The 19,390-nt window shown below is 50.4% G+C and overlaps 1 protein-coding gene across 1 annotated transcript in view; it reads left to right on the plus strand.

The window, feature by feature from the left end:
- KATNAL2 (katanin catalytic subunit A1 like 2) overlaps window positions 1–19,390 on the plus strand; it is a 291,910-nt gene that overhangs the window by 27,084 nt on the left and 245,436 nt on the right. The window contains exon 2 of the mRNA XM_078677255.1: window positions 17,376–17,446. Within this exon, the coding sequence (XP_078533381.1) occupies window positions 17,376–17,446 (71 nt within the window). The remainder of the gene's footprint in view (window positions 1–17,375; window positions 17,447–19,390) is intronic.

The raw sequence follows: 19,390 nt of genomic DNA on the forward strand, positions 1-19,390 counted from the left end.
TGGTGACGAGGGCATGGGTGACCGTCTTCCTGGTCTCGGTGGGGATCCACCGGAAGATCTTGCGTAGCATGCGTAGGATGTTGAAGCACGACGAGGAGACGGCGTTGACTTGTCTGGTCATGGAGAGGGAGGAGTCCAGGATGAAGCCCAGGTTGCGTGCATGGTCTGTTGGTTTGGGTGCGCTGCCTAGGGCGGGGGGCCACCAGGAGTCGTCCCAGGCGGAGGGTGAGGATCCCAGGATGAGGACTTCCGTCTTGTCCGAGTTCAGTTTTAGGCGGCTGTTCTTCATCCATTTGGCTACCTCTTTCATCCCTTCGTGTAGGTTGGCTCTGGCGGTGGCGGGGTCGTTGGTGAGGGAGAGGATCAGCTGGGTGTCGTCGGCGTAGGAGATGATGTTGAGGTTGTGCTGGCGTGCGATGGCTGCGAGGGGACTCGTGTAGATGTTGAAGAGGGTTGGGCTGAGCGAGGAGCCTTGAGGAACGCCGCAGATGACTTCGGTGGCTTCTGATCTGAACGGGGGAAGGCGGACTCTCTGTGTCCTTCCGGCGAGGAAGGAGGTGATCCACTCCAGTGCCTTCTCCTGGATCCCGATGTTGCTGAGGCGCTGTACTAGGGTACGGTGGCAGACAGTGTCGAAGGCCGCGGAGAGGTCTAGGAGGATGAGGGCCGCTGTTTCTCCGTTGTCGAGCAGGGCTCGGATGTCATCGGTTGCTGCGATCAGGGCGGTCTCGGTGCTATGGTTGGCCCGGAAGCCAGACTGCGAGAGGTCGAGGGATCCGTTCGTCTCGAGGAAGGCGGCCAGCTGCTTGTTGACGGTCTTCTCGATGACTTTTGCGGGAAACGGGAGCAGCGAGATGGGTTGGTAGTTCTTGAGGTCGGTGGAGTCGGCTGATGGCTTCTTTAGTAGGGCGCTGAGTTCGGCGTGCTTCCAGCTCTCCGGGAAGGTAGCGGTGTTGAAGGAGGTGTTGATGATGTCCCGCAGGTGGGGTGCGATGACAGCGTCGGCCTTGTTGAAGACGTGGTGAGGGCAAGGGTCGGTCGGGGATCCAGAGTGGATGGAGTTCATCGTGCGGATGGTGTCTTCGGTGCTGATCGGGATCCATGCGCGGAGGGTGGTGGTGGGGGCGGAGGTTCGCTCGTGGTGTGCGTTGGTTGAGTGCTGAAGCTGTTGTGTATGTCTGTGATCTTGTTGTGGAAGTAGGAGGCGAGGGAGTTGCAGAGGTCTTGCGAAGGGGTGATGTCGTTGTTTCCGGCGTTGGGGTTGGAGAGCTCTTTAACGATGTTGAAGAGTTCCTTGCTGTTGTGTGCGTTGTTGTCCAGTCGTTCCTTGAATGCACTTTTCTTGGTGGTGTGGATCAGTTGGTGGTGTTTTCGGGTGGCGATCTTGAGGGCAGTCATGTTGTCCGGTGTTGGGTCTCTGCGCCAGGCTTTCTCCAGGGCTCTGCAGTCCTTCTTGGAGCTCTTGAGTTCGTCGGTGAACCATGGGGCTTTTTTGCTGCCGGGTCTGCTAGGCGGGTTCCTCAGAGGGGCGAGGTCGTCTGCGCAGTCGCTGATCCACTTCGTGAGGTTGGTGGCCGCTTGGCTGGGGTTCGTTGCGCTGGTGGGTAGGTTCTTGCTCAGGGAAGTCGTGAGCTGGTCGGCTGTGATCTTGTTCCAGCTTCTGCGTGGAGCCTGTTGCTGTTGGTGATGGATCGTGGTCCTTTTGAAGCTGAAGTGGACGCAGCTGTGGTCCGTCCAGTGGAGTCCGGTGGCGTGGCTGAAGGCGATGTCCTTGCTGGATGAGAAGACGGGGTCGAGAGTGTGTCCGGCGTAGTGGGTGGGGGTGGTCACCAGTTGCTTGAGTCCGAGGTTGGCGAGGTTGTCCAGCAGGGTGGTGGTGTTGTTGTCGTTGTTGTTTTCCAGGTGGAAGTTGAGGTCCCCGAGGAGGATGTAGTCAGCGGAGGGGAGGGCATGCGGGCTGACGAAGTCGGCGATGTCCTCGCTGAATTGTGTGCGTGGTCCCGGGGGTCTGGAGATGAGGGTGCCTCTGAGGGTGGTCTTGGGGTTGATGTGGATCTGGAAGTGCAGGTGCTCGGCGGGTGCGAGGGTGTCGTCGGTGTTGGTCGTGATGCGGATGGAGTTCCTGTGGATGATGGCGATGCCTCCTCCTGTCTGGTTGACGCGGTCCCTCCGGATGATCTTGTAGCCGTCCGGGATGGCGATGGCGATGTCGCGCGCTGAGGAGGCGTTCATCCAGGTTTCCGTGATGAAGGCGACGTCTGGGGCTGTGTTGTCGAGCAGGTTCCAGAGCTCGACGGCGTGTCTGTGGACGGAGCGGGTGTTGAGCAGGATGCACTTCAGGTGGCTGCTGCTGTTGCTCGTCGAGGTCTTGGGCGCTGCTGGAGTGGTGCAGGATCGGATGCAGGTGAACTTGCAGGAGTTGCAGCAGAAGGGTCCGTGGGTGCGTCTCGGGGTGGCTCGGTAGCAACCCGGGAATCGGCCCGCGTTGAGTGCGTTGAGTTCGGTAGAGCTGTAGGTTCGGCGGGTGGGCTGGTGTCTGCGAAGGCCAGGGGTCCTGGCGCTGGGCGCGGTCCAGGCGCGGACGGGCGCAGACGGGCTTACCTTTGGCACGCCTTCGGCGCACAATCGGCGCGCCCGCTGCGCGTCAACGCTGCGCGTTCGCACGGTCGCCATTTATGGCCAAGTGCAGGGAGGGCGGAGCAGCTGGGAGGCAGGAGCGGGGAGGAAGGGGGCGTGTCCACACTCCCGGCGGCGGGAAGCGGGAGGCGGGGAGCGGGCGCGCAGGGGACAACAGCACAGGGGGGGTACAGCAAAAACAATCACAGGGAGACAAGGAATTAAAATACAAAAGTACAGCACAATTTAACAACGAAGCAGCGCAATGCAGAGATGCGGGAACGATGAGCGGCGGCGGGGGGCGTGGCCCGAAGGCGGGAGGCTCAGCGAGGCTGAGAGCAGCGGCAGGCGGGGGCACACGCGACAGCTGGTGGCCGTGCGGCGCGGGGGTGTCCTATGAATAGGTCACACTCACCTGCGTCGCATGGTCGCCATTTATGGCCAAGTGCAGGGAGGGCGGAGCAGCTGGGAGGCGGGAGCGGGGAGGAAGGGGCGTGTCCACACTCCCGGCGGCGGGAAGCGGGAGGCGGGGAGCGGGCGCGCAGGGGACAACAGCACAGGGGGGGGACAGCAAAAACAATCACAGGGAGACAAGGAATTAAAATACAAAAGTACAGCACAATTTAACAACGAAGCAGCGCAATGCAGAGATGCGGGAACGATGAGCGGCGGCGGGGGGCGTGGCCCGAAGGCGGGAGGCTCATCGAGGCTGAGAGCAGCGGCAGGCGGGGGCACACGCGACAGCTGGTGGCCGTGCGGCGCGGGGGTGTCCTATGAATAGGTCACAGGCCACAATCGCAAGCGGGTAGCTCAGGGGACCAGGAGCCACTACTCAACATCAGCGTCGCCAGATGGTTCCCCAAACACCACCAGAGGCCGGGTAACTCCGGTCGGGCCGCGTCCCCAGCCACACAGTTTGTCTACCCCCAGCCCCGCCACGCCGGCCCCAGGCACCACAGGTCGCCACTCGTACCGTCTCCCTAACCTCCTGGCAACTGGATTCACAGGGGGGGGCGGTCCCGTGCCCCCAGTAGCACGCACTGGCGCTCCGGTGCTGTCACCCTCTTCAACTCCGGCCACGCAAAGGCGCACTCCGGTGCTGGTGCCTCTCAGGATGGGCGGGGTCCACCAGTGCGCCACAGCCCAGCCCCGCTTACCGCCGGTTCTCCTCCGGCCACCTCACCAGCCGCGTGGGCCTCCAACTGCGGCACTCCGGTGGAAGCAGAATCCACGTGTCCCCTGCAGTGTGCACCGGAGATCTGGCGCCGCTGCTCTCCCCTACACCGCCAACACAGGGGTACACTCGAGTGCTGATGCCCCCCAGGGCCGGGGAGGTGGTTGCTCCGCCAACGCGCCACCACCCAGGCTCGCTCGTCGCTGCTTCCCCTTCAGCCACCCCACCAGCTGCGGGGGTCTCCAGCCACAGTTGTCCAGTGGCCGCCAAAGTCACACGGCAGGAAGGGTCATCACCGCCGTCGTGGTTGTGTCCCTTCGCCGGGGGTAGACGCGCTGATCCGAGCCAGCCGCTCCCGCTAGCGCTCAGATGACCTTCACCTCCGCAGCAGCACCACGCCGGCCTCCTCGCGGCTCCACCAGCCCTCAGTTGCAGCGCTCCCCCGCAGCCAAGATTCTCCTGCAGGTGGGCGCCGACAACCTATGCCGCAGTCCAGTCCGTTAGAGCCCCGCCTCAGTGCAGTGGTGGTATGCGCAGCTCCCCGAATCCAGGCGTGGCCGCGGCCGGCCCGCTCCTCTCCCGCGGCAGCCCCACAAACACTTGAGGCCGGGGATGTGGACTCCAGCACAGGCCTCACCAAGATGGCCGGCGCCTTCCGAGTGGGCCGGCGTCGTCGGCAGTTCGCGCTCACAGGCTCTAGGCAGCTCACGGGGATCCACACGGTCCCAGGGGGCCTCCCCGAGCTGCGGGCACTACCAGGGCAACAGTTGAGACAGGATAAATATTGAGGCAAGCGCGGAGCTCTCAGCTCACGCGTCCATGCTCGCCGGTGGTCAAGCCACGCCCCCCCTCTTGGTCCACCAGCTTATATAATTCCCTTAACGTCACCTCCTCCTCCTCTATCCCTCATGGGAAACAACTAAAATTTCCCCCTCTTCGTGTTTCAACGGCTACCTCACTATCTCACTCTATAACAACGGTACTGTCATGATCCAAGGCAAAGACACGTGTCTCTCACTCTTTGACCACCTCTTCCCCTCCCTATTCCCCTCCTTTGCGACCGGGTTATCCCCTGACTCTTCTTCTAGCTCCACCTATTACTTCCTTTCTCCTCCCCTGACCCCCCCTACACTCCACTAGGCTGCATCGTCGAGAAGCAGAGGTCAGCCCTCTTCCCTCCCCCTCCTCTGTGCCCTCCTCTCCTATTCCTCCCCCTCAGCTAATACGCTCCTCGTCTAATCTGCACCATCCCGGTACTCCAATCTCTTCTCCTCCCCCATAATCATACCTGCCACCCCCCTTTTTATTCCACCTCTCCTCCAACCTTCTCCCCCAGTTAACTTTCCCTATGCTCCCCTTCTTCAATCAATCAATCAATGCATTTGTAGAGCGCGCTACTCACCCGTGAGGGTATCAAGGCGCTGAAGGGAGGGGGGGCGGGGTGCCACTACTGCTCGAATAACCAGGTCTTGAGGTGTCTCCTGAAGGTGAGATGTTCCTGGGTCAGTCGTAGGTGTGTGGGGAGGGAGTTCCATGTTCTGGCTGCCAGGTAGGAGAACGATCTTCCTCCGGTGGTGGCTCTGCGAATCCGTGGGACGTTGGCGAGGGCGAGGCTGGTGGAGCGGAGCTGGCGGGTGGGGGTGTAGAACGAGATGCGGTTGTTGAGGTATTCGGGGCCCATGTTGTGGAGCACTTTGTGTGCGTGGGTGAGCAGCCTGAACGTGATCCTCTTGCTGACAGGGAGCCAGTGCAGGTTTCTCAGGTGGGCGGATATGTGGTTGTGGCGAGGTATGTCGAGGATGAGTCGTGCGGAGGCGTTCTGTATGCGCTGAAGGCGTTTCTGAAGTTTGGCTGTGGTTCCTGCGTATAGGGTGTTCCCGTAGTCCAATCAGCTGGTGACGAGGGCCTGGGTGACCGTCTTTCTGGTTTCAGTGGGGATCCACCGGAAGATCTTTCGGAGCATGCGCAGGATGTTGAAGCATGAGGACGAGACTGCGTTGACTTGCTTGGTCATCGTGAGGGAGGAGTCCAGGATGAATCCCAGGTTGCTTGCGTGGTCCGTGGGTGTCGGTGCGGTGCCCAGCGTCGTGGGCAACCAGGAGTCGTCCCAGGCGGATGGGGATTGTCCGAGGATGAGGACCTCAGTCTTGTCTGAGTTGAGCTTCAGACGGCTGTGCTTCATCCATTCTGCGACATCTTTCATTCCGTCCTGGAAGTTGGCTTTGGCGGTGAGAGGGTCTTTGGTGAGGGAGAGTATCAGTTGGGTGTTGTCGGCGTAGGAGATGATGTTGATGTTGTGTTTGCGTGCGATGGTGGCGAGTGGGCTCATGTAGATATTGAAGAGGGTTGGGCTGAGTGAGGAGCCCTGGAGTATGCCGCAGATGATCTTGGTGGCCTCGGAGCGGAAGGGAGGGAGGCGGACTCTCTGGGTTCTGTCAGAGAGGAACAATGTGATCCAGTCCTGGGCCTTTCCTTGGATCCCAGTGTTGTAGAGGCGGGTTATTAGGGTGCGGTGGCAGACAGTATCCTCCCTCCCCCCTTATTCCTCCCTCCCCCCTCTTCTCTCCCCCCCTCCTCCCCTCGTTATTCACCCCGATTTCTCCACAAACCCATTGCATCTCTCTCCTTCCTCCCACTCCTCCAGCAATGCTGTGCTACCCCCTTATCCCCCTTGGTAACCCTTTCCATTTCCCTCCCTCGGGCCCAGCAGAACCACTTCCTTTCTTCAACTTCCCTTTCTCCCAACCCCCCTCACTCTGCCAGTTGCCCGTTCCCTCACAGCCACCTCCTCTAGCTGACAGGACCTCTGCAACCACCTCCCCTCTTTTACTCCCAAACCTCCTACATTCCCATGACTCTCCACAGTCCTCCCCTCTCCTCCTACCCTACCGCCTTGATCCGCACCCATCTCCCCCATAATATGTCCTTAATTCCTTTCCTTCTTGCAACACCAACAAAGACAACTCTCCCTTCACCTCTGATTCACCAACTCCCGCTCTCAACCTCCACCTTTCCCCACTTTTGAACCCTATACCCCAACTCTCCTCCTGTCCCCCACCTCTCCCTGCCTTCCACCATTAATTCCTCCCCCTCCTGTTTCCATCAAGCCACCCAACCTTCCGTGCTCTGCCTTTCTCTCTCTGGAAAATAAGCTAGGCTCTCTTATCACCTCCATCTCCCAGCTTGTAGCTGCCATTTCACTTTTAAGCTCCAAGATTTCCACCTTTCCATACACCTCTACTCCTTTGGAAAACCCTCACCTTCCCACGAGATGCACTTCGCCCCCTCACCCCACTATAGCCAAGCTCAACCTGTCATCTGCAAACGTCGTTAACTCACACATGCCCTTGAACCCCACCCTTCTTCAACTGCATCTCCTAGTAACCCTACTATCTACACTATTCCGACCATCTCCTCTGTCAGAACCAAGCATCCACCTAACCCCCTGAGCACCCCCGTATAAGTAAAATATCCCGATCACCCTTCAGAGCCCAAGTGCCCTCGTCACAAGAACAGGCTTGACAGAGCTGCTCTGTCTGCTCCACAACTGCAGATCTGCAGTAAAACACAAACTTGAAATCTCCGATACCATCACCCTTCACAATATTGACATGCCCTTCCTCACAGAGACCTGGTTAAACGATACCTCTCACTCTATATTTGATCTCCTATTACCCACAGGCTATTCTATATTTAGGAATGACAGAATTGACAACGTTGGGGGAGGTGTTGCAGTCATCTTTAGAAACTCCCTTCAACTTAAGGCTTTTCCTATTAGCTCCTTCCACACCTTTGAATGCCTTTCTCTTGAGCTTCAATTGCACCACTGATCACCCCTCAGATTCCATGTCATTTACCGCCCGCCTTGTAGTGGCCCTTCGTTTATGGAGAAACTCACTGACTTCATCAGCGACCAATTCTCGCAAAGTAACAATCAGACCTTCGTGGGTGACTTCAATCTCCACTGGGGCTTACCGCAAGACTCTTTTGCGAACTCGCTGGCCACCTTCCTCTCTGCAAACGATCTTATCCAACACTGCACAGAATCAACACACTCTAAGGGCTCAATCCTGAACCTTGTTATTTCTAAAGCAGGCATGCTTTCTATCACTACCCCTATTCATGTAGACTGGTCTGACCACCTCCTCATCCCATTCTCTCTTCACCTATCACACTCTATAACTCTTGGCCAACCTAAGAGGGCTACCTCCTGGTTCCGTGATGCTAAAAATATTGATGTCGGTTCCCTCTGTGAATCAGCTTTATCACCCCCAAGGCTAGACCCGAACCTAGATGCCTCGCAGTCCTTACAATCGAAATCAATAACATCGCTCCTCTGCAAAGCAAAAAGATAAGGCCCACTCCCTCAGCACCTTGGTTCAACAAATCCCTCTATGAAGAAAGGAAGCAGCTAAGATTCCTGGAGAAACAATGGAGGCAAGCGCCATCCACCGATAATTTGACCACGCTTCGTTCAGCAAGATCCAAGTACCACAAGTATATCTTCCTTGGGAAAGCGTCGCACTTCAGAACACTCCTTGACACAGCCAAAAAATAGACCCAAAAAACTATTCGATCTCATCAAGATTCCTAACTGCTCTCCCCAACCTCCAGGTTGGAGGATTCTACAAAGAAAGCAGCGGATTTCGCTATATTATTTGACGAAAAAGTGAAATCCCTTATGGATCAGGTCGCTCATCCTACCCCTCCAGAGGAGCGCAAATCCTCAGCCATTTGACAGAACTTTGACCCCCATCTCTGAAGATGTCCTGCTCAATTGCATCCTCGAAACAAAGCCCTCCAACCATTCTCTGGACCCCATCCCTAGTGCCATTGCCACTGACTTCTATACCCATTCTCTTTCCTATTGGACCACCCTGGTCAACCTCTCCCTCTGTCAAGGCTCCCTTCCTGTCTCCTTCAAAACTGGGCAGGTCACCCCTCTGCTTAAAAAACCCACTGCTGATGCGAATGACCTCAACAACTTCCGTCCCATCACTAACCTACCCTTTCTTGCGAAGATCACAGAAAGATGTGTAGTGAAACAACTCTCTCGTCATATCAAGGACAATTATCTTCTTGACTATTGTCAGTCCGGCTTCATCCAAAACTGCAGCACTGAAACAGCCCTACTGCAAGTGGTTGATGACGTGCTGAGGATACTCGATTCGGGGGGTCCTGTCTTCTAATTCTCCTTGACCTTTCTGCAGCCTTTGACACTGTCAATCACAACACTCTCCTCAACACTGTGCAACAGAGAATGGGCATGGAGGGCACTGTGCTTAAATGGTTTGCTTCCTTCCTCTCTGATAGACTGTTCGCTATTTTGATCATTTGGGATCTTTCATCTCCTTTGGCGGTAGGTCAAGATGTTCCTCAAGGCTCTATACTTGCACCCACATTGTTCAATATCTATTTAGAACCACTGGGAAATCTAAGTAAATCCGTGATCCACTATCATCTCTATGCAGATGACACTCAAATCTACTTCAAGGTTGCCTCCACTCACGATCTCGCCATCCTAAGCTCCACTCTCGACTCCATTCAAAACTGGATGTCAACTCATCAACTGATTCAGAATCCCTCCAAAACTGAATTCCTCCTCATCTCCTCCTCACTCTCTCCTCCCCTGGTTCAATCATGGATGGATCAGATGCATCTACTTAACAATAAACCCATCATTGTCGACAGCGCAAAATTCCTTGGTGTCATACTCGACAAAAAACTCAATCTAATCTCCCACATCAATTCCATTGCAAAGTCTGCCCGATACCAACTGCGCCTTCTTTGGGGAATTTGTCACTTTTTCCCGGAGCAAGACCTTAAAACCCTGGTGCAAACGCTGGTCCTCTCCAGACTGGACTGCTGCAATTCTCTTCTTACTGGCCTCCCCAAATCCCACCTGTCCCCCCTTAAATCTGTTCTCCATTCAGCAGCTCGTTTCATTTATGGGGCCAAAAGAAGCGACCACATCACACTGATGTTATCCACCCTCCGCTGGCTTCCCATCGAGGCTAGAGCTATCTACAAGACTGCCTGTATCACCCACAAAGCCTTGCACTCCTCCTCTCCTCGCTACCTGGCTAATAAACTGAAACTCTCTGGAGGCTCTAGACCATCTCGTAATGCGGAAAATGTACTGCTTGAATCTCCCACTTTCAAGAAGGAAAGATAGATGGCCCAATCCTTTTCAGGCAACGCAGTGAGAATCCGGAACTCACTTCCGCCTCAGCTCCGGACCACCACCTCCTCCCAGGCCTTCAAAACGGACCTCAAAGTTCTCCTCCTCCAAAGACACCTCCCAATGTATTTCACGCCCTCTCTATTATAAAAGGAAGACCTCCCATTATTGAAAATTCTTTTCTCCATGACTATGGAAGTGCCTTCCCAGTGTGTTCTTGTGGTTGGAGTGTTTGCCATTTATTGCAGTATTATCCTTCTACCTGTGTTTGGTACTCTTTTGTAACATGCACACGCCACTTTTCTCTTGTAACACACTGTTTGCTACCTCTCACATTTTGTTTGCTTTAGATACTTGCACAAGTGCCACCATTGCCTACGTAACGTTTGTTCTTGTGCTTGAGTGTCTGCCATATATTACGGTATTATACCTCTAATTGTACTTTGTTTTCTCTTGTAACCTGCACACCTCACTTTTTCCTCCTGTATTGCACCGTTTGCTACCTCTTGTATTTGTTTACTCACAATTGTCACTTTTGCCTCATGTAACAGGCGTTTGCTTTTGTAATTGGCTCACTTGTAATTTTCTCCTCATGTATCATTACTTTTCCTATTGTGCAGCGCTTTGACGCCTTCGGGTAAAGTCCGCGCTATATAAAACGCATAAATAGATCGTGAACATAATCGCTACACATAACTACGAAACGCCTCTTCATTCTATCTGTTGTCATTTCATGATGCTCATCTCAGTTTACTCCACTAGATGGCACCAGAAACCAAGACATTTCCCAGTGTTCTTTATCGCTTTATTCTTAGCTAAGGATGTTTAGTTTGGGTTCTTGACAGCAAGTAATACGGTAAAAAGTGGTGAGCAAGTAAGTCTGGGATGTCGTGGGAAGAGCAGAGCCTGGGGTTCGGCTGAGCTCGAGGAGCCACGCACGCTATTACGCCATCCGTGAAGAATTAAAGACAAAGCATAACTTTGATGTAACACGAAAGCAGGAAAGAGATACAGGACTAGTGTCTGAATTGGAATGTGAAACCGGAAAACCTGGACTCAATCCTGGCTTGGTCACTTGACCAAACTGTGTAATTCTATGCAATTGTGTTATTTCACTTTGCCTCTTTTTTCTTCATTATCAGAGCACCTTGGAATACATGTGTTTAGGATGTGCGCAGTACATAAGCTTCTTTTGCATTTAATTTAATCAACTAAATAAAGTCTATGTATAGTGACAACCAAGGCTCAGTTGTGGCCGGCAGAGGTAAGAGCGGTGAGCGGGGCAGTGTAGGGGTCAGGGAAGGTGACATACGATGGGATAAGTTAAATGAAATAAAAAAGAAATTGAAATATATATATATATATATATATATATATATATATATATATATATATATATATATATATATATATATATATATATAAATATATATATCTATCTCTAAGATACTGGGGACTTCCTCAATAAAATCAAAACTATCAAATGGGAGAAAGGAATGACCTTCATGACTCTAGACATCGAGTCTTTATATACATGTATTAAATATCATACAGGACTCCAGGCTATCAAACACTTCCTTGATACTAGACCAGTTGAATGCTATAAACATAACGCTATGTGAATGGATTGCATATCGTGGTGTCTCAACAACAATTTCTTTCTGTTCAGCACAGATGTGTATAGACAATTGCGGGGAGTTGCAATGGGAGCCTGCTTCTCTCCCAGCTATGCCTGTTTGATAGTTGGGTGGTGGGAGGAGCAGGTTCTCTGGGGCACCCATTCAGAAATGTACAATCAGCATGTCAAATACTGGTACCGGTATATTGACAACGTTTTTGTGGTGTGGCAGGGAAGTGAGGAGACTGCAAAATGTTTTATTAACAACATCAATGACAACTCTTTTAATCTAAAATTCACATCAAACATCAACACAGAGAAGATTGAATTTCTAGATGTGGAGGTTATTGTCAGAAATGAGCAGATAGTCACTACACTACACAGGAAAGTGACAGCTGGAAACTCCACACTCCACGCCACACTCCACGCCCCGGGGACCGCCACCCCCCCAGGGCTTGATTTTAATGTATGCGGGGGCTCACGGGCCCCCCCGCAGCCCGGGGACCACCACCCCCAGGGCTATTTTGAAATGGGTGGGGGGCTCTCAGGCCCCCCCAGCCCCGGGGACCGCCACCCCCCAGGGCAAGAATTTAATGTATGCGGGGGGGCTCACCGGGCCCCCCCTGGGGCTTCAAACAAATGGGTGGGGGAGGCTCTCGGCCCCCCAGCCCGGGGACCGCCACCCCCCAGGGCTTAAGAAAATTGGGTGGGGGGCTCTGAGGCCCCCCAGCCCCGCGGACCGCTTCTCAAAAATGTGGGAGGGGGGCCGCGCAGCCCCCTCTTGAAGCCATCGATGGCCCTGGGGACCGCCACTCCCCAGGGCCAGCTCCTGCTGTGTCCTGGGGTGCCCCTCCCCGGGACACTGCTGTTTGCAATGGCAGGGCGGGAGCCCTGTCATTGCAAACTGCTTTCCTATTTGGAAGAGAGAGCAGGTAACCTGCTCTCTCTTCCAAATAGGAAAGCAGATTGCTTTTCCATATGGGGAGCAGCATGTTAGCTGCTTCCCATAGGGAAAAGCAATGCCGGCTCCCGCAGGATGTGGGGAGCCTGCTAGGACCGTGGGGGGATTGGGGACCCCCCACGGTCTCCAACGGAGTGGGCCAGCCCCAGGGGATGGGGTCCCTGGGGCTATTAGTGGCCGGCCCTGGGGGCCAAAAGTGGCTACAGGACGGGGGCAAGTCAGCCCCCCTCCTAATAAATTGTTTTTTTTAAAAGGCCCATGCCCCGGGGTATGGGGTCCTCAGGGCAGACTATGGCTGCAGGAAGGGGGCCAAAGGGCCCTCTTCCAAATAGTTTAAGTAAAAAGAAAAAAAACTGGAGGTAGGCCCTGGGGGATGGGGCCAAAAAATTAGAAAAGGAAGGGGGGCTACACAGCCCCCATTCTTAAAGAAAAAATATTTTTTTTAAAAGGGATCGCGGCCGGAGGCCACTCCCCTTATTGCACCACTCTGCAAACGCGCCCCCTGGCGCGTTTGCAGAGGGGGAACAAATTCAACTTAAATAATGGGAGTCCCTGGGGGCCAACTCGCCCACCAGGTACCTCCAGTATGTGCCAGGGGGCTGCGTTGCAGAGAGGTGTTCTGAGGCCACACCCCTTTTTACACCTCTCTGCAGCGCAGCTCTGTGGCACTTACTGGAGGTAGCTGGTGGGCTAGTTGCACCCTAGGGACCCTCAAGATTCAAGGGGAGTTGATCTTCCAACTTAAAATGCACCATGGGGCGCGTTTACACAGTGGTGAACGGAGGGGGTGGGGCCTGAGGTGACAATGTGTGCAAACACACCCTGTGGCTCGTTTTAAGTTGCGGCCCTTGAATCCTGAGGTCCCCTGGGGGCCAACTAGCCCACCAGGCACCTCTAGTAAGCGCACAATCTGATCTGGGGAGACTGTGACAAGTGGTTTCTTTCTCTTTATCTCCTGATGAGAGCACAATCAATGGTTCTCCCTTTTAATTTCTCAAGTATGCAAAGGCCCATAATCATCTGCAAGCTCTGCTTTTTTGCCCTGCCCCATTTTCCTTAGTAGCATGCAAAGATCTTCCCGCCTTTTCCCACATTGATGGACAGCTTACCAAAAGGCCAAGCGTGTTTCCCACTGATTTGGGTGACTCGTTCTTGATGCAGATGAATACGAGGACGTCTCCAATAAAGAAAGAAACACTCAGTTCATATATTTAAGAGGAAGTACTTCTGTTTGGTGGAGATTCACCCCTTTGTAGTCTAGTCATCTTCTACTGACCGGATTCATATTATCACAGATTTTTGGATGAAGACGCTGCAGAAACAATTACATTGACGAAATTACATGCACACAAGGTACCTGGAGACATTACCTTGTGGTCCTTTACGCAGCTGTCGTGTAGAATATTTACTAGACATTTACCAGCGAAGGTAGCACTTACCAATTAACCAGTAGAAAGTACTTCAGTTGGGTAGACATTTTCGGAAAAACTGTGGACTCTTCTTAGAAAAAAAAATGAGGTTCTAATATGGCCCTGATGTTCATTTCACAGAAATTAAACCTCAACTGCAAACACTTACAAATATAAACTTAAAAGGCGAGCCAGCTGAAGCTCTACTTCTGTAAAGCACAAATGATCCCAACTTCTTGGACTTCAAAAAAGTAAAGCAGGTGTGTTTTCTCGCGTACTCTACGCTGAAAAATAATATGGAATCCTTAATGGAGGTGAATGCATTGTTGATCTATTGGAGCGCGATCTGATCTGTTGTGACTGTGACGAGTGGTTTCTTTTGTCATCTTCTGGTGAGAGAAAAGTTCATGGTTCATCCTTTTAAATACCCTAAGTATGCAAATGTCTAAAAACCTTAGCACCACTCGCACACCCACTCACCTACGGGAAACATCCTTTACAACGCAACTTTTACAACGCACTACCATTACGACGCGACTTTTACAACGCAAGTCATTACAACGAATTGCGCTGGAGGGCGCTCTAGGATAGGGAATAGTTTAATTACTATCCAACACCTTCCCTACTATCCACGGGGAAAGGAATTGGAATAGTAAATTAAACTATTCACTATCCAGCGCCCCCCAACGCAAGTCGTTGTAACGACTTGCGTTGTAAAACCTGTGTCGTAATGGCATGCGTTGTAAAAGCATGCTTTGTAATGACATACATCCCTCACCTACACACACAGGCACTCACAGACCCACACAGTGACTGACAGACCCACACAGCCACTGACATACCCTCACAAACACCCACTCACAGACCCACAAAGACACTCACACCCACTCACAGACCCATTGCACCACTTACACACCCACTCACAGACCCACACAGTCACTCACACACCCACACAGACATTAACACAAACACTCACAGACCCATAGCGGCACTCACCCACTCATAGACTGATAGCACCACTCACAGACCCGTGCAAGCACTCACAGATCCACACAGGCACTCACTCACACACTCCCAGACCTTTACAATCACTCACACACTCGTTCACAGACCCATACAGCTACTCACACACCCACTCACACACCCATACAACCAGTAACACAACTACTCATCGACCCATACAGCCACTCACACACTCACACACCCACTCATCGACCCATACAGCCACTCACACACAGACCCATAACACCACTCACAGACCCGGACAGGCACTCACAGACCCACACAGGCACTCACTCACACACTCCCAGACCTTTACAATCACTCACACATTAACTCACAGACCCATACAGCTACTCACACACCCACTCACAGACCCATACAGCCACTAACAACTACTCATTGGCCAATACAGCCACTCACATACCCACTTATCGACCTATACAGCCACTCACACCCACTCTCAAAGGTTAGTTAGGAAAAAAATTAAAAAATACAACAATTTAAAAAACCTGGAAATTTACTAGCAAAAATTTAAATTAAAGGGACATTATAGTTAGGAAATAGAATTTAAAAACCTTAGAAATTCACTGCAAAAAACAAAGGTTACAGGGACATTATGGTTAGGGTCCAATTTCACTCGTACAAAACCATAGAAATTCAGCAGCCATAGGTACCTGAGCTAACTAAGACGTATACCCCCGCAAATCACTGCTTATACCCTCACATAATACATCACTCATGACATGGTGAGTGACATCACTCATGACATCTCAGATTACATCAATTTTGTAGTAGTGAAATCGGAGCATAACTATAACGCCCCCTGTAACCATTGGTTTTTGCAGTGAATGTCTAAGGTTCTTTAATTCTATTTTCTAACTATAACGTTCCTGTAACTGTTGTTTTTTTTTTGTGGAAATATACGTGTATATATGTATATTTTGTGTGTGTGTGTATGTGTGTAAATGAATATATATATATATATATATATATATATATATATATATTTATATATCACACATATATCTCACAATAAAATAATTTTTAACATTATTTGTTACAGGGTTCTATTTTAAGTGCCTACCTCCATTATTTTTGAGGACAGGGAGTCACATTACCCATGGTTGGCAATGTGTGGTGCTGGACCTGCACCAGGTCTGAGCTACTACTGTTTAGGGTCCTTTTTGACTGTAGTAATTTATTTGGCTTCACACCCTGTTTTTGTACTTTTGGAAATTCATTACTTTCAGTGTAAAATTACTACAAAGAGTAGACTTACATGGCTACTCTTTGTAGTAAATTGACAGTAAAAATAATGAATATCCAAAAGTACAAAATTTACCACAAAAATGTAATAGGTAAGTTACATGTGTAGATTTACTCACTAGCAAATTCACCTTTGTGAATAGGTCCCGTATTTACTTCTCATTTATGTAAGGTGCTTCATACTGCAGATTTAAGATTTCTAAGCACTGTAAATAACATAAGTGTCAGTTGCCCGTGTTATTGGTACTTACTCAATTGATCACTTCCTGAATGAAGCAACGTCAAATTGATCTTCCTGAGATGCAAACAGTGATCTGGAGACCAAACCAAATATCTATAGCAAGTACTTCATTCACTGAACCATTTGCTCCTTGGATTCCAGAATTCCTTCCTGAAAGTCAAGCTTTCGATGCAAAAGTTCATTCTTCTTTCTATTCTCAAGAAAATTACAAGAAATACTGTGGAAAGTAAATTTTGTATGAAGCCTGTACCCCTGTTTAAATGGGGACAGTGACAGTGCACCTATTAACATTATGGTCACAGGTGTGCATTTCACATAATAAAATGCCATCTCTTCCCTACCACCTTAGCTGAACGCTGCAAAGCAGGATACGGAACTAAACAAATACAGCTGTTTCTCTGCTTTTCTCCACTTCACTGTGGTTGGTCAAGGACAAGGTGCTTTCCTAAGCGAAGCAAGAGGGGAACCAGCACACAATGTAGCTTGAGTAACACATCACTCTTGCTGCTGATTTCGAGCCTTTCCCTGTTATGTGGTGGGATGCTATTGGTGGTAATAGACTTGTTGCCTTGAGCTAGAGCCAATAAGGGGGTAAATTACCACTCCACCTCTATGGGCTGTCTTAAGCGGCTAGGGTCCATAATTACAGAAAAGGGTCATTAACAATCGTTATTTTCTGCTCCTGCGGGCATTGACCTGTAATTGGTAAATGTTTTGTTTTTTATATCCACTGAATTATAAATGAGATCCTTTTAGGTGTATTTCAGATGTCTTGGAAGAGATGCTGTGTGAGTGAAACTGTCTCAGCTGCTGTCTCAGTAGTATTTACAGGGTCCCCCATTGATCTTCATCTACACTCTATCCCAGTAAACAGTGAAACTAAACAAAATAAAATGTTGTTTTACAGGAAGAAATGCGCACGGAAGCGCGCCGCAAGAATCTCCTCATCCTCATAGTACATTATTTGATGCAAGAAGGGTAAGTGACATTCTGACGTGTATGTCTGCTGGTGGGACCTTTAGTCTTTTAAAAAGCTGCTGTTACATTACTTTTCCAAATCCATCCATACTCTTGGCAGCCTAAATTATTATTTTTTTAGAGTAAATATATTGTTCTTTACTATGAATGTTTTACATCTGCTAGAATGATTTTTCAAGATGTCTTTCCATCCATCTTATTTTTAATATTTTGGTAAGCATCAGATTGTGAGACCTTTATTGATCTCCTGCTACCGGAGTTGACATCAGGGTAGAACAGGAAGTATATCGGAAGCAAGGGGGTGATAAACAATGTTATGTTATCTTTTGGTTTTACAAACACATTCACGCTGTGTATCCTGCTGCTCATCCCAATTGGTGGCAATCCACCCCTCTCTCCTCTAAAGATGTATACACCCTCTTACCCATAAACAAACACTGTGAAATCCTTCCCAACGTCCCCTCTTTGCTGTCATTGTTACTAGGATGATTATAGTTCTATTAACCATGCATGACTACTGCTGCTATGAATGGTACAAATAATGCTCTCCTCCTATTCTTGATATCATTTTACTATAAGAGCTACTGATGGAATTGCTGCTGCTCCTGCCACGACTGATACAAGTTCTACTAGCCCCAGTGCTACGTTTATTATTACGACAGCTACTGGTACCACTAGCTGTTTTTCTTTTTTACCAGTCTGCCAGTTCTGCTGTTTTTCTTTTTTACCAGTCTGCCAGTTCTGCTAGTGCTGTCACTGCTGTTAGTAGAAGTACCCCGAACACAAGTGCTGTCCTTGATTGCTTCTATTAAAGTCACTGGTACCAGTACTAATTGGTACTTCTCTAGTTGTGCTACGACGAACATATCCCACTAGTGCTCCTTATTGCTGGTACTTAGTTTTATACAATTACTATTACTACCACTAGTGTAAGGGCTACTACTGTTTGTGCTGCTACTGGTTGAGGTACTATTTTTCATACTAGAATTATTAATACATGTACTGCTAACACTACCACTTGTGCTACTGTTGACACTACTGTTAATGGTACTGCATATTCTAGTACTACAGCAAGCAATGGTATAAGAAATAGTGCTATTAGTGGAAGAACAAGCACAAGTAGTTGTAGTATTGTTGGTATTGGTGCTATCCCTACACTTCAACTATCTCTGAATCCTAAAACCCCTCACTACCCCTAAACTTTACCCATTCCTGTATGCCAAAAAACCCTTTGTACGCTTAAACCATACCCAGCCCTGACCCCTTATGACCACACTTTAACTCCACCCATCCAAGACCCTCTAAAAACCTTTCACCAACCCTAACCTGTACCCATACCTTAACCCAAAAACCCTTTCTGCATCTAAGCTCTACCTATCCCAGAATCCTTAAAATCCCTCACCACTCTAAGGTTCACCTAATCTTTGAAGATGAAAAACTCTTTACCACGCCTAACTACTACCCATCCTTGAACCTTAAAAACCCTTACCAGCCCTAAACTCTGCCCAGCCATGAACCCTAAAACCCTTCAACACCCCTACACTCTACACATTCCTGAACCCTAACAACACCTCAGACCCCTAAAATCCACTCATCCAAGAACCAATGTTCCCTCTAATTTCTTTCCTCTGTGTGCCGCAGTGGAGGGTCTCTGTGCGCTGCAACCATGGCAATGTGCGCTAGGAACCAAACCATGCGTCTCTGCGGCGCCAAATGGCACTCAAAACGTTTACTTTAAAAAGTGAAAGATGGTGCATTTTCACACATACAGAGCCACAATAAGGGTCTTAAGGGCAGTTTGCAAATTTATTGTATTGCCTGTATTTTCATTGTTGTGTCTGACTGCTGTTGTCTATCTTTCCCGCTGCCTGTATGTGGTCCGTGCCCCTTTTTCTTCCCTCTGTTACGCTCGCTGTCCCCGTGCTCTCTCTGCCCGGTCTTTCC

The sequence above is a fragment of the Lissotriton helveticus genome, chromosome 2_1 (genome assembly GCF_964261635.1).
Source record: "Lissotriton helveticus chromosome 2_1, aLisHel1.1, whole genome shotgun sequence".
Classification (NCBI taxonomy): Eukaryota; Metazoa; Chordata; class Amphibia; order Caudata; family Salamandridae; genus Lissotriton; species Lissotriton helveticus.